This window comes from Muntiacus reevesi, chromosome 8, assembly GCF_963930625.1.
Source record: "Muntiacus reevesi chromosome 8, mMunRee1.1, whole genome shotgun sequence".
NCBI classification, from domain to species: Eukaryota; Metazoa; Chordata; class Mammalia; order Artiodactyla; family Cervidae; genus Muntiacus; species Muntiacus reevesi.
This window is the reverse complement of record NC_089256.1, coordinates 47,493,320-47,508,770: the sequence shown is the minus strand read 5'-3', so window position 1 is coordinate 47,508,770 and position 15,451 is coordinate 47,493,320. Positions and strand designations below refer to the sequence as shown.

Below are 15,451 nucleotides of genomic sequence, written 5' to 3'. Positions count from 1 at the left end.
AAGGTCATTCTTATGGAAAAGGGTAGAACTTTATGACTTCAGAGCCTTTGTTCTTAGCTACCTCGGGCACCCATGTTATTGGGACTGTAAAGCACAATTTATGTTGCAGGGAAAAGCCAATTCTGACTGCATGGTTGGAACTGTTTCTTTGACTTGCTTTTCGTTGGTTTTCTTATTATAATCCATAATGGATTATGACCTAATGGTCTGCCTCAGAGAGTCCTGCCCCTCTGCCTGACTGTTAAACTAAAGTACCTTTGCTCAGAATCCTGTCCACTTGTGGATGGCAGGAAGGAAGAAATCAACACATTCCCTGGCTGAGGCTTGCCATTATAGGAGATATTTGCAAGATTAATGGCCCTTATACTTTGTTTCTTCACCTCCCCTCATCTCTGATCTATAAAAGAACCCAGTATTGATACCCCAATAAGACTGTTATTTTGAGACATTAATCTGCCATCTTCTAGGTCTACTGGCTCATGGGGCAAGCAGAGCAAGCTTGGACTTGGTACAGTGTGCTCTACACAGAGGGCACAGTCCAAATTGTAGTGTTCATTGATTTTTTGTGAACTTTTAATGCACTATGGAAGTTTAACTCTCAAAGGATAGAATCTGTCTCTTCTCCCTTAGGCTGAGAACTTATATGGGTCTCTATTATTGATCTCTCCCTGTATCTATGCTCTTATTATGTAGCTCTTTAGTTCCTCCCCCAAAGAGACCAAGTGTACTTCCTCACCCCTGACCTCACACTTGGTCATGTGACTTGTTTTGGCAAGTGGGTCGTTGATAGGACACACGCAGGGGCTTGGAGTGTGCTTGTGCACTCAACCTTGCCCCTTTGATCTCTGCCATTACCTCCCTAAGAAGTTCTCCTTGGTGACCCCTGCCCCTTAAACAAGGTCCCAGAATTAATCCACATGGAGCAGACAAGTAACCATCCTGTGGTGAAGGGGCCAAGCCAGCCAGACCTGCAGTCTCAAGCAGAAGGGCAGTGTTGAGCCCAGCCAAGGCAACTGGTCCCCAGGCAATGCAGTCAATGAACACTAAATGCTTACAGTTGTGGGCCACTGAATTTCAGGGGTTGTTATATAGTAATAATTGCTCTTATAAGAAAAACTAGTGGCACTGACTTTGTGCCCATGCAGCAGTAGAAAAGGAAATGGATACAGAAGAGGTTATAGGTCTCTGCTAAGGTGGAAGCTACAACTGGGCAAAGACAGTGAGAACCTGTGTTACCTTTAGTCTTTTTGTCTCCAAGTCAGAGCTTTGTTCACTGAGGTCCCTCCGTGGTGGCTGAGAGAATTAGCCCAGCTTAGGTGGATGTCCTAATGAGCTTCAGGTTTCATTTTTGCCCCTCTTGTAAGCTTTCCTGAGGGCATACCCTGCCCTGGCCCCAACCAAGATGTGATACATCCTGCTCTCCCTGGGAGGCGGCCACTCTTGGCACACTGGGGCAGAGGTGGGGCATGCTTGCTCTCAGCAGGTAGCTGGCCTCACTCAAGTCACATTTAGACATCAGAACACAGATGTCTGTGAAAAATCTGAAAAAATCTGCAGGAAGGGAAAGGTGACATAATGCCAGCCACCCACAGGGCCCCTCAGCTGCAAACAGGATAGCACATCTGGAAAAGGAAACCTTCTTCTCTCTTCTCTGTAGGGAACTTTGATTCCTAAGTTTTAATTCTTCCTGGTGTCCTCTGATCTTGCCACCTCCTGAGCTCCTTAAGCAGGAGAGAGGCCCTTCCTAAAAGAGGTCCAAGCTTCCCACTGTCCCCTTAGCAGCTTGCCAAGCCTGTATCACTTCCTTCCCTAGCCCTGGTCTCCGGAGTTGTATTGCTCTGCTGTGTCAAGATGACATTTGTTAAATTCTTTACCCACTCAAAGGCTAATTTCTGTAAGGTCGAGAGTAAGTGATTCCACCAATAATGAAAGTGAAGTCGCTCAGTCATGTCTGACTCTTTGGGACCCCATGGAATGTAGCCTACCAGAAGAATTGATGCTTTTGAACTGTGGTGTTGGAGAAGACACTTGAGAGTCCCTTGGACTGATAGGAGATCCAACCAGTCCATCCTAAAGGAGATCAGTTCTGAGTGTTCATTGGAAGGACTGATGTTGAAGCTGAAACTCCAATACTTTGGCCACCTGATGTGAAGAGCTGACTCATTTGAAAAGACCCTGATGCCGGGAAAGATTGAAGGCAGGAGGAGAAGGTGACGACAGAGGATGAGATGGTTAGATGGCATGACTGACTCAATGGACATGAGTTTGGGTAAATGCTGGGAGTTGGCGATGGACAGGGAGGCCTGACGTGCTGCAATCCATGGGGTCGCACAGAGTCGGACATGACTGAACTGAACTGAACTGAAACTTTAAGATAAAACAAAACATATTTGGGGAAATTTTATAGTTATTTTCCTATTTCAAATTTTGATGCATGATGAATTGCCACTATCCATACCATCCCACATCACACTTTTTCTTATCTAAGGAGAAGAATCAGGAAATCTGAGGTCACATGAAGACCAGGTACCAAGCTCTGGTCCATGTGGCTGGAATGGCTTCAGGTTGGCAGGGCTCACACTGACCTTTCACTTGCTGTTCGGGTCCTCGGGTGTGGCTGGCAGCACTGGGCATGCTGACATTGTTCCTGTGGATGTACTTGAGAAAGACCTCAGCATTCCGCCGTGCCAGTGTGCAGGCCTGAGAGAGACAAAGTGTGAAGTCCCACACGTAAGTCCCAGTCCAGAGGTACATATGATCTAAGACACCAGAGAAGGGATGCTGGCAATGAGGCTTCTGGGGCTCTGGGTGAACAGAGTCCTGGAGGCCAACTGGAGCAACATGGATGTTCCAGTTCTAATGGAAGAGGCTCACTTATCCCTTTAAGTGAAAAGCTTAACAAAGAAAAGCTCCCTGTTCCTCTCCCCTTTCCATCACAAGCGAAAAAAGAAATCAGTTACTCCTTGACTACTACATGTATTGATTCAGCATGACCACCATCACTTTCAGGCTGATTTCCCTCTGCCACATATAAGAGTCCTTCGTATATGACCTTGGTGTAAGCCACTTTAACATTAGCTTAATTTAGACTCGAGAAAGCAAATTCAGTAATCAAACCTATTAACCACACGTTCCAAATATAAATGGAAATTACCCACATTTTAGAAACATGTTTGTCCATAAAACCCATCTCCACCTCAATAAGATTAATAAACATCCTATTGCTGGGCACAATATATCATGTAAAAGAGTAAGAGCCATTGTACCACCCCCTTAAGGCTCATAAGAGCAGTGGGTAGCAGAGAGGACAGGTTTGTCCTATGTTGCTGTACCGAATGGAGGCTGGGGTCCAGCAAGAGCAGGAGTCATGAGCAAGTCAAGACTAGAATCTAGGTCTACTGATAGAGTGCTTCTAGTTTCTCTCAAGACCAGAGATTTTCTGAAATTTCTTTACAAAGCAATATTCTTCCTGTTGGTAGCAGTAATACATATTAGTCCATTAATTTTCAGTCCACAGCTTTCAGAACTAAATTATCTCTAAACAAAATTGTTAACTTCTAAACTTTTTTATACTTAGCATCTGATTCTACAAATCATATGGTAAAAACTAAGCTTTTTATATTTCGCATCTGATTCTACAAATTACATGTTAAAAATTATTTTAAATGTTGCTTTCACAATAACAGTTTTTGGGAGCTCTGGTAAGATTGCTCATGGTCCTACCACCCTGAGGCCCATGAATTTAACAGCTGGATAGCAGTCCAAAGCTAAAGAATCCAAAATACATCAACTAATGTATAAAAGCAGAGAGCTTAATCTTCTGTTCATTGGGCTTGTAATTCCTACAACAACAGAGTTTCTCAACTATGGTTTTAGGCACATATGGAAAACATCAGAACATTTTTTTTTCCTTCTTCAAAAAAATCATTTAATTTTATGAAAAAATACCTTTTTACCTCTATTTAAAAATTTTGACATGCTGTACTTAAATTGTTTCACTTTAAATTTTGTTTTATCAGAGGGAAGACTTTTAAAATCATCTTAAGCCCTATATGGAAGAATTTCTATTTAATCTTATTAGTAAGAGCTGATTACTAAGGGTTCTGATCAAATGCAGATACAGATACTAGATAGATGGGAGGAGAGCAGCAGGAGGTCATCTTTAAAAAAGAATAAAAATAAAACTTAAAGAGGTGGTCAAGTAGAGAAAACCCCTAATAAAAGAAAAGCAGTTAATTACAGAATTGTAGAAAATGAGTGGCAACATGTTAGAGTATAAAAATTCTCCAATGTGCTTTCAGAAACCTGAAAGGAAGCAGACATGAAAGCAAGGAATTTGAGAGTAAATGGAGCCTTTGGAAAAGTTTTCACACTGAAGACTCTGTCAGAGAGAAGATTAAAGGCAGAAGGAAACAGGCTTAGGAGGTCTTCCCACACCAGCTAAAAGCTGTTGAGAGCTGGACTGTGTTTCTCCCCTGGGAAGCTAGGTAATTCTCTCTTCATACACAGAATAAACAGTGTCACATTTATTGGTAATTGGTAATTGTTAGATTGATAAATAAATGTCTAAACATATTTTTTTAAAACTCTTGCCCTAAATTTTGTATCCTCCAATTATAAAAGATGTATTTTAATAGTTTTCTATCTAGGCTTATATATTTAAATTAAAAAAATTTTTTTTAAATTAAAATATTTTTACAGATAAAACATAACTAAGTGAAAGTATGTATTTTCCTTAGTAAACATCAATGGGATATCAGGATATTTGTACACAGCACCAGCAGAAATGGAGTGTTCTAATTACCTAATTATACAAAAAGTGTTGAGAGAAATAATGTTTGAAGTGTAACTTTTCAACCTTTCAAATGTCCTCTCTACAAATGACTCCCTTTAGATAAGAAACTAGAAAATACAGGGATGTGGGAAGCCCACGCGAAGCAGTGAGAGAGAGAGGGAAAGAAAGAGACAGAGGCAGAGGAGAAAGAAAGGAGGAGGTGGGGGGGGAGGAGGAGGAGACAGAGAGAGAGGCAGAAAGGAGGAGGAAGGGGAGGAGGAGGAGACCGAGAGAGACAGAGGCAGAAAGGAGGAGGAAGGGGAGGAGGAGGAGACAGAGAGAGACAGAGGCAGAAAGAAGGAAGAGGGGAGGAGAAGGAGGAGGAGGAGCAGGAAACAGCGAGAAAGGGAGACAGTAGATGAAAAACAAGGCCAAAGTCCCAGAACTTGGATGACAATGTGTTCTGACCTTAAGAAAGGCTTCCTTTTGTTCCAAATGTTTACTGATGAGTGGAATGACGTGGTCGATCTCTGTTGCTGGCCCCAATTTATCTCGTCCACCACACCAGTCCTCATCTCTTCGGTATTCTTGCTCTAAGCTCTCCAGGACACTACAGACCTAATGAATCATGGATGAAAAGACTCAGTAATTGTTTAAGAAGTATTTTATAAGGACCATTAGCTTAGAGACCCCTATTGTAAGTGACATTTTTCATTCAAAATCCAATTTGTGGCCTTAGGTGTGCAGTACCCCTGAGATGTCTAAGAAAAAGTCTGGGAGGCAGTGAGAATCCAGTGTCTGGAGCTTGGAAGACAGATTACAACTGAGGTATGGACTTTGGAATCATTTTCTGACAGCTGATGGTTGAAGGCTACAGGGATTGATGACAACACCTAGGGACAGTGTACACAGCAAGAAAGGAGGAAAGACTAGTAATTTGGGGAGTTTCAAAGTGTTTTTATATATTAACTTGCTATAATCTTATGATAACCTATGAATTAGGTGGAACAGGGAAAGGAGGTTTGGGGAAGATATTTGAGTTGCCCAGCCATCTGTACTTGTCGTACAGGAAGTAACCTCAAGTAGAGGTAAAAGAGGAAGTTGCCTATGTTGTGTGATTTATGGACCATAAGTGAATGCTATCTCTCCCCTCCCTGGGAAAAATATTCCAACAAAAACGTTTCAAGGTGCTACCATAAAGCAATGATATCTCCAGGCCTACTATTGCAAAATGTACATTTCTTTCAGAGGAATAACAAATTTGGGTTAACTTAAAAGATAGTTAAGATGGTTTTTCAGTTCTAAACAGTCTGGGAGGCCATGCTCTAATTGACCTTATAGACAAATTCAAAAGACCACAAGCATTTCAAATGGGGCTTGGAAGGATAGTGAGGTTGGGTGCATCAGTAGGAGACACAGCGCAGCCTAGTGTCAGGGATTAAGGAAGGATGCAGAAAATAGAAACGATTTCTATACTTTCCTTCAACAATCTATGGTTACTTGCCTGGCTAGGGTGGCAGGGGAAAGTGGCTCTAACGATCCTTGACCTCTTCTATCTGAGAAAGTCATCGCTTTTGGTAAACGACATGGCATTGGATAGGATGCTTTATGAGTTATGAACTGAACTGAAAAATAAGCTGAAAGATGTCTAAAGCAGAACACTCCCATTGCCAACATGCTTCCCATGCCATGAGAAGGCCTATCCCTGAATTCCAGGTAGTTTTTTTTAGCACCACACATCTCTCTCGAGGCAAGGCCTCAAAACAGGCAGGAGGCTCACATCTTGAGAGAAAACAGATTATATACATGCAACAACTTTAAGAAAACGAGTGCTTAACACCTGTACCAAGGTAGTATTAGTTTTAAAACCAATCAGTTTGGGAGCTAGAAGAAATGGAAAGATTACCCAGTATAAGTCATTTAGTTTAATAGGTAAAGAATCAAAAATCTAGAGAGATAAAGTGACCTTTGGTAAGGTCAGTTCAGGGTCACATTTCCTGACTCTTAATCTAGTGTTTTGTCCCCTTCAGCATCCTGAGCCATCTCAGATAAAAAACTATATATGATATTACAAAGGGATTAAGCCTCATTTTTTTCATATGGACAGTCAGTTGTCCAGCACCATTTGTTTAAAAAACTTTACTTGTTGAATTGCTTTTTCAAGAATCAATTGACTATATATGTGGGTCTACTTCTGGAACCTCTACTCTGTTCCATTGTGTCTGTTCTCACACCAATACCATTTTGTCTTGATCACTACAGCTTTAGAGTCTTAAAGTCAGGTAGTATAAAGCCTCCAATGTTGTTCTTTGTCAAGATTGTTTTTGGCTATTCTAGGTTCTTCACATATCTGTGTAAATCTTAGAATTAGCATATCAATTTCTATTTTTAAAAAAAGCTTGCTGAGGTGTGACTGGGCTGTGTTTAATTTATGAATCAACTGGAGAAGCTCTTTATTATGTTAGTCTTCTCCTCTCACTTCTGAGGCCATCTAAGACACCATCTCTCTGAAATGCTTGAAAGGAGGACTGAGAGAAGGTGTAAAGATGAATGCTGGCTGCAGGGCCCACTGACAGACGGGTTACACATGCTCTGAGACAGACTTTCCCATGGTCCCTTTAAACGTTTCTCTGATCTATTTCTACCAGGGAGTTATCCTGTCTTAAACATCTATTTCATGAAAAGAGTCCCATAACAGCACCCAAATCATTTAAAAAGCCTCTTAATCCTTGTACATATTACTGTACAGATATATTAATAATGAGTTTGCAACTTTATGGCCCTGAAGTAGGTATCTCCTGCCTTTTCTTCCACAGCTGCACCATCCTACTAGTTAGGCTCACAGTTCTCTAATGACAGAGAGTTGTGTTTCCTGTACTAGACTGGGAGTCCCATGAATGAAAGAACTGTATGTTTTTCAAGCAGTGCACAGTTCCCTATTGTGGTAGATTAAACTGTGTTCAATAACTCATCACTCTCTTTTCACAATCCTCACAGGAGGCATACTTCACTGATGTTGGCTTGGCCACGTGACTTGTTTTGACTGAAAGGATGTTACAGCATGTGACACAGGCAAACTTGAAATGCACTTGCACACTAGATTTTAGGCTCTTGCACCCCTGCCTTTCACCATAAATGTGGCTCAAATGTCTGCTAGTCAAGAAGGAAGAGAAATACAGGAACAGATCTAGACCCAACCTGTAGCTTGGAGCCTAGTTTTACTACGCTCAGCCAAGATCAGCTGAATACTAGATACCTAAGCAAAAATAGATGTTTATTGTTTTACACCACTGGGTTTGGGGGTGATTTGTTATACAGCATTATTGTGGCCAGAGCTAACTGGTATATCACCAAAACCTAGCATTCAGCATATGCCCATCCAATTTCTACTTCAACACCTACATCTAGTGAGTTTGAGAAATTTATAAGAAACAAATCACATGGTCCACTCCTTTAATGGAAATAATTACACAGAAGCAAACCATGGTATTTCTGCAAATCATTCTTGTACTCTCCTGTGCATTTCATAGGCTAGTGCTGAGAGGATTGGCTTCTTACTAAGGTAGATCCTACATATTTGCCACATGTGGCAGAAAACTGCCTTCCATTGGTCTCAGGCCCACACAGCCCTCTCCCTCACCTGCTCAGAAGTTTTATAAAAGGCCACTGAGGCATTGACCAGCTTCAGTCGGTCTTCCATCTTGAGCATGAGTTGCTGCCAGTGGAGGGCCACCTTCTCAGCACATTCCCGGATGGCATCTGCATCATAGTGGCCAGCCTGGAGCAGCGCCTCAGCCTTCTGCTGAACCTGCAGGGCGCTCTGGTGTGTCTTCTGCAAGGAAGTGGCATGAAAGAGGGACTGGGCACAAGGGGAGGAGAGAGAGGTCCGTGGGAACAACCCAGGCGTGGTATGGGAAGGGGTGGAGTGAGGCGTGAGTGGAAAGATGCAGAAAAGTTAAAGAGCTTTAAATGACTGATTCAAACATGTTGTCATCACTGTTTTAAAAGCATACTTTAAAAACGAATATCAAACGTTTTCATTAACTAACTGCTCAGGTCCCTAACTCCTGTCCCTACTCCATTCTCATTTATTTGCATGACTCTTCGTTTTAAAGACATTTTAGTTTCTGTGCTAGAGAAACACAGTTGTGTATAAATCTGCTTCCTGATTGACTCAAACATTAATTAAATCTCCTTTTCAAATCTAATCATAAAATTATTCATCATCAGTTTTCAGAGGAGGCTATTGGTGTAGTCCCACTCTACAGATCAAATAAATATAGCACATAAAAAAATCCCCATGTAATACAAGTCTCAATGAACAATGCAATCATTTTAAACATGAATGATCATTTTCAAAATGGTTCTAGTAGAAGGAAGACATTTGACAGGTTAGTAAAGCACAAGAGTAGAATCTTAAACCATCTCTTAGTTACCAAGGGAACAGAATAGTACAGAAGATAATTCAGTTTAACATATAATCCTGCATTACTACATTATTTACATTTGCCTTTAGGATAATCTATACTGCAGAAGGTTTGTTTTCTTATTCAGGGTAAGTGTGGTTTGCATCCTCTGAGTTCACTTTAACTGAAGGAGGTGGGGAGAATAAGTTGGAGAACTGGGTGGCAGGGAGACAGCCAAATAAATACAATTTATTAAAATAAAAGACTGATGTGGATGAGACATATGACTTCAACCAGCTAATATTAACCCAACTTCAGCTACTGGGATCATTTCAACCCAATGACATAGTATGAATTTGGCCTTTGCACTTTCAGGAAAGGATAGCTTAGCTGACAGTGGAAAAGAGCAGCTAGAAATCCAGCACCTTACTCCTGAATGATTTCTGCTCTTCTTGGGCTGCAGTGCAGGGACAGTTCCCCAGAGTAAATCCATTCAAGTACTGCCTGTGTGTGAATACAACCTCCCTTCTTTTCACCTCTACCTCCCCCTTTACCTTCATCCCAAATTGCAGTCTACACAGCCTATCAACTACCTTCTGGCTGTCCTTTCCCCTCTGCTGAATCTGTCCTCAGCATTAGCTATGTTAGCAAGACCTCCTATAGCAACCTAGACTCTTTTATTCCCTTGCTTTGCCACTGATTCAGCCTTCAGTCCTGATGAGCACATTCTTATCATGTAGCAATCTTCCTAATTGCTACATGAAGTTAGGAAAAATAAACTAACAAGTAGAAATAATCCATTACAAATCTTTGGTTTCTTTCTCTGTTTTACTTATTGGTACCATTTTCTTTTCCTGTCTCCTAAATGTAGAAGTACCCTCAGATCCATTCTTGGTTTCGGTTCACTTCCACAGACTTCTCATCTATTCCCTTGGACACTCAGCTCAGTTCTGACCTCCTTCAAAAAAGACCTTTCTGGATAGCCTGAGACTTACTAAAAACTACCCTCTTCTGAATGCCTATATCACCCATCTAACACTTGGCTGATTTTCCCTACTTAATGAAACTCTTAACGCAAGGACTGTTTTAAAAAATCTCTTTAAAAGCCATTTAGTCATGTGTATATTCTGTGTTAGGCACTGTATTTATGAATTTTTCTAGTTCTTATGACACTACTACAGGTGGATATTCTTATTCCCACTTTACAGATTAAGAAACTAAGGCTCAGGTTGATCAAGGTACTTGCCCAGAAATGTACATACAAGGAAGTGATGAAATCAGATTCAGGTTTGACCTATTCCCAAATTTATGTCCACCATATCAAACCACATCACTTCATATCTAGCAATTAGAATGGTATCTACAGTTTCTCATTCAGAGGAAGGGCTCACCAAGTGGAATAAGTGACTCTGATAATTATCTTGTCTATCCTCAATATATAAAACCAGCATATAATTGTCATCGTAAACCTTTATTGTACCCTTTTCTCAGAGTAGAGGAGTAACTTTAATTTTCTCACAATTTATGCTATGTAACAAATCCTCTTCCTTATTCTGAAACTCATTAATATCTAATAGTCCTGGGAGCCTCTTCTTCCCTTTAATTTCCTAAATGATAAACTCTTACGCATATGACATAATCTCTGCTTCACTAAACTTGAATCATTATTTTGCATTTATTTTTACTATTATCTAATCTTATTGAGTGCTATGTCTTTGAGGCATGGATTATCAAGGATGTTCATATTTAGTAGGAGGACATGGAAGAAAACCAAACCAAATCAATTGAATTTATTATCCAGTTTTAACTACTGTCTTAGTGCTTATGCTCAGAATGCATAAGAATTCAAATAAAAATGGATTTTTAAAAAGCAGGGCGCTTTTAAATAAATCAAGGGTGCCTCTATGAAGTTCCCAGTTCTTGAAGACACATCAGCCACAACATTTGGATACTAACAAAATATGAATCTGTAAAGCTGTATTTCTGGAGAGCTGTCTACTGCTCTGCATTCTGAATGGCTCTGGGGAAGTTTTTCTGTATCCAGGGATACTTAAGGTAAACATTCTGACCTTCTTTAAGGAGACCAAAACCTTCAGACAGATGAGGCCAATTAACCTAGCGAGAGCAAACATCTTGGTTTTCCCATGAGAGTTCTAGGCCATGCTGATTTTTCTGACATAGTTATTATTAATTCCCACTTTTACTCTCAAAAGAGCCTTAGTTCTAACAATAATTGTCTTACATAGAGCTGTTTTATTTTCCCTTCTAGAGGCCAGGTTTCTTTCTTAGGGCCCAAGAAGTCAAATTATGTTCCCCATCACTGTAAGGACCGTTATCAAAATGGGTTAAATAAAACCAGGCTATAGTTAAATCTCCTATCAAATTGCTTACATCCTACCTGGCATCTGTTCCCCCTGTGTATATTCTGTGTTAGGCACTGTACTTATGACTTCAATTCTCTCTAAATTGACATATTTAGAGAGAAGCATAATGCCACCTGGAGAAGGAGCATATGTTGAAATTCTGGCTCTGTTCTTGTCATTGTTCTAGCCAAGCTGCAGACCCTGCCTACCTTCCATTCCCAAGATCTACCAGAAATCCTATTTGTTTTGTTACATCCTCTCGAGTCCACAAACTCTAAAGGGGTTTATATCTCAACATATATCCTAGGAATATTTGATCAAGTTGCATCCATGAAATTAGAGACACAGATGCTTAGTAAGCCTTTATTCTGTAAGGATGCAACATCATCTAATACAAATTTGTATATACTGCATAAGCAAGTCAGATAGAATTTAGTTATTTCAGTAACATTACTAACAGATTTACCAACTATTTTCTACTAGCTCATTGAGATGCTCAAGTGTGTCACAACACTTGGTTTTTCTAGCCCAACATCTAGAAGGGACTGAAAATTGAATTACCTGACAGGGCAGGTAAACTTCCACATTCAAGATAAATAAGGAGGAGGTATGGCTAAGAGCTGTCCTTTCTTTGCCTAGCATCTCTCATAGGTTCGTGTCAAGCCTTGAATGTGACTGCCCAACTTTCATTTTCTTCATTGCTGCCTCTCAATGGGGCTTTGACCACTGTGGGCCTAATTTTTTATTATAATCTCAATCTTGAGTTTTCCTTTACAATGAATAGATCCTAACATCCTAATATTTGGGTGTGCCAGTAAAATGCAACATTTCCTAAAATGTTATCAGACATCTTAGAGAAGTATGACATTCATGTTAATGCTACATTTTCACATACAAGAAAGCTTTTCAAAAATTAAATGGCTGAAATCCATCAGTACTAGTTTAAAAATGGCTAGCAATCAGTTGGATCACTGTATTAAAGATAAACTTAATGACACAGACAGTTAAGATTTTATCATTGTTGTGTTTCTTTAGTAGAAGACAATACCTTTGCACTTCTTACACATTCAAAAGTGGGTTAAGTTCTATACTGAACCACAAGTGATGCAGGTCTTCGAGGTTTTCTTTCTTTATCTCTTTTCCCATTGGTACTGAACTTATTTTTAACATAGTTCCCATGTCCCATTTCCTACTCTTTCCCCATACTGTTCTAGAGCAATCAGCTCAAGTCTCCTTGGGAAGGAAATGTTCCAGTACAAAGGATAATTAAAGATATTATTTAAAGCAAGACAAAATTCATATTAGACTATCACAAGTGGAATTTTATTTTAAAATAGCCTTGGTTGGTAAATTTCTGATTTTAGTTTATTCTTTAAATATGACTTCCACCAGCATTATTGAACAACTACTTTCAGTGAAACAAACTCTCTAGTACAGTCCACTCTTGTGTTAAAAGGCAGATTTGACAATGAAATCTAAATGTTACATGTAAATCAAATGTTTAAAAATGGAATTCTAATTTACTAATGACTTCTACAGTTGTTTATCCTCAATTCTGAGTGAACTTCAACTGAAGTGACTTCTAACCTTTTAGCTTTATATTTTCACATGATGCATAGATCATAAGGTATTAAAAGACTCAATGGACCAGGGGACTTGAAGGTTAAAGGTACTAATAAAAAAGATCACAAAAAAAAAAAAAGAAAAAAAAAAAGATCACATTTGGAGTGTGAATACCTGTCTTCTAATACCAGGCTTCCTTGGGGTAATGAAGCCCTGGATTTGCTTCTCCAATTCCTGGGTGATAAGGAAGCTACCTGGCCCATTTCACAAGAAAGAGTAATGGCTTCGCCACATAAAGGAAAACCCACATCTTGAGGAATCATCCTGCCTAAATTGCAGAGCAGAGAAGGGAAGGGAGGACAGTGCAGTCAGATTTGGGTGTTACCTCGATGGCTAGTTGGAACTGCTCGTGCTCCCGCTGTAGCTGCTCTGCTTCAGACAAAGAGCTGGCGTTGACCAGGCTGGCATTGAGCATTGACTCCCCATTGCGGATCCATCCCAGGACCTAGGGAGTTGGGACAACAGCACAGGTGAATGGCCTTCAGTCAGACAGCTCACTATCTCCTACCCGTAATGAAGAGAAGATAGGAAGGATCTGGATAAGTAAAATCTCTCCAAATTTATCTGGAATAAGATATTTATCCCTGTGCCATAAGGTATTTATTGTTAAGTACCAATCTCATTCCAAGTTTCACATTTTCTTTCCTACCCTTGTCACTCTTCAATCCCAGTCTCTTCAGCTACTTAATTTAAACATTACTTTATCTGATTGCACTGTAGGTATGTTTTTGAAGTTCCATCTGGAACATAGTATGGTAAAAATAAATAAATTCCATATGTATGGAATATCGGTATGGTATCCTTTCCTTTTTTAAGGCCAACAACTGCTTGAAATCTGTATCTCACCATACCTATTAGAAACAATCTCTTCATCTAGTGAAACCAGACCATTCTACAGCACTCACGAAAATCTGCCTTATTTGGTTATTTCGACCTATGTTTCATCTCCCCTCATTAGAATGTAAACTTCTGGAAGACTTGATTAACACATGAGTCATATTATAATTTCACTCAGTGCTGAGCATAGTGCTTTTCATATGACAGGCATGCAGTAACATTTTTGAAAGAGTGAAAATATCCAAGTCACTGTGGAAAATATCCAAGTCACACCTGAAAAGTGGGTCCAGCCTCCTATGGTTTGCAAAATAGCCAAGAGTAGACAAGTTTTAGCCTTGATTGGTTAAACAACCCAAAGGGAGGAAAAAGAAAACAAGCAACAGTATGAATCACCCATACACTGGATCATCAGAAAACGGAAGAGTATGTTATAATTGATTTAAAGTATTTAGAGGTTATGGCTAGGCTGAGTAAGATTTCTAGGTGACTTTAATTTAGTACTGGGGGAAAGAAAATTCAGCTAGAGAATATTAGAATAGAAGAAGAAACAGCTGATACTGTCTAGACAGTCCTATCTGAAATGGAAATGTGGCAATTACCCAGTTAATAGAGTCTGGTGGAAATAATCAAACTGGAAGTATTAGGCCTTGAAAGTCTACCTTGTGTCTGGTCATCAGAAAATTGCCAAATATTTGCTTTATTCAAGAGTCTGAGAGTTTGCTTGGAGAGAAAATAAAAGTTCTTCTGAAATTTCAAGATCAGTAAATACCATCCATCTGTTTCCTCAAGGCAAAGCAGAAGACATCACAATCTGTTTCAGAGTTTTTGAGATTTTTTTTTTCTTCTCTCAACTTCCTCATGTTAAACAATTAAAAAATATTAATCCTAGTCTCCTTTTCCATAACCCTCACCGGCATTTCTCAAATGTCCTCCTTGGGCAGAAAATGACTGATGCCATACTGTGCATGGATAACATTGGGACATAAATCTCACTGAAGCTGTGTTATTTGGACTGAGATGTTAATTCATGGGCAGTCTGGCAGATTGCGGATGAGATACCAATCTGTAAAGCAATTAGTTGCAGGAAATAACTGTTCAGAGTGTATGTGTGAAATCTCTGATGCCACTGGTGCACTGTAGTTGGCTGACTAGAGGCGTTTATGATTTCTAAAAGCTGGCTGTAAGTTTGGGTACATGCATACACAGATTGCATGCCCAAATGCTTCACTCCTTTGGAAAATGGAGCTCATAATTTATATTTCTGAACTATGTAAGTCCTTCTGCCATGATTCATCACATCTTGCTTGGTTCAGGATTCATTTGAGGGTGTCAGAGAAACATTTTCTCAATGTGCATCACAAATCAACACTTGTGGGGGGGGGCAATCTGACTCCCTTTGGGCCTCTTGAGTCTTACTGGAATATTTTTCTCTCTGTTTTCAGCCAACT

General features: G+C 39.9%; 1 protein-coding gene across 12 annotated transcripts in view; it reads right to left on the bottom strand.

Moving 5' to 3' along the window:
- KALRN (kalirin RhoGEF kinase) overlaps window positions 1–15,451 on the bottom strand; it is a 678,650-nt gene that overhangs the window by 270,515 nt on the left and 392,684 nt on the right. For 10 of the 12 annotated variants that reach the window (XM_065943374.1, XM_065943379.1, XM_065943376.1 and 7 more), the window contains exons 16-19: window positions 13,492–13,611; window positions 8,415–8,633; window positions 5,243–5,392; window positions 2,586–2,700 (exon numbers count right to left, since the gene is read on the bottom strand). In XM_065943374.1, coding sequence (XP_065799446.1) covers window positions 2,586–2,700; window positions 5,243–5,392; window positions 8,415–8,633; window positions 13,492–13,611 — 604 coding nt within the window. The remainder of the gene's footprint in view (window positions 1–2,585; window positions 2,701–5,242; window positions 5,393–8,414; window positions 8,634–13,491; window positions 13,612–15,451) is intronic. The other 2 variants (XM_065943377.1, XM_065943380.1) reach the window with 1 other exon arrangement.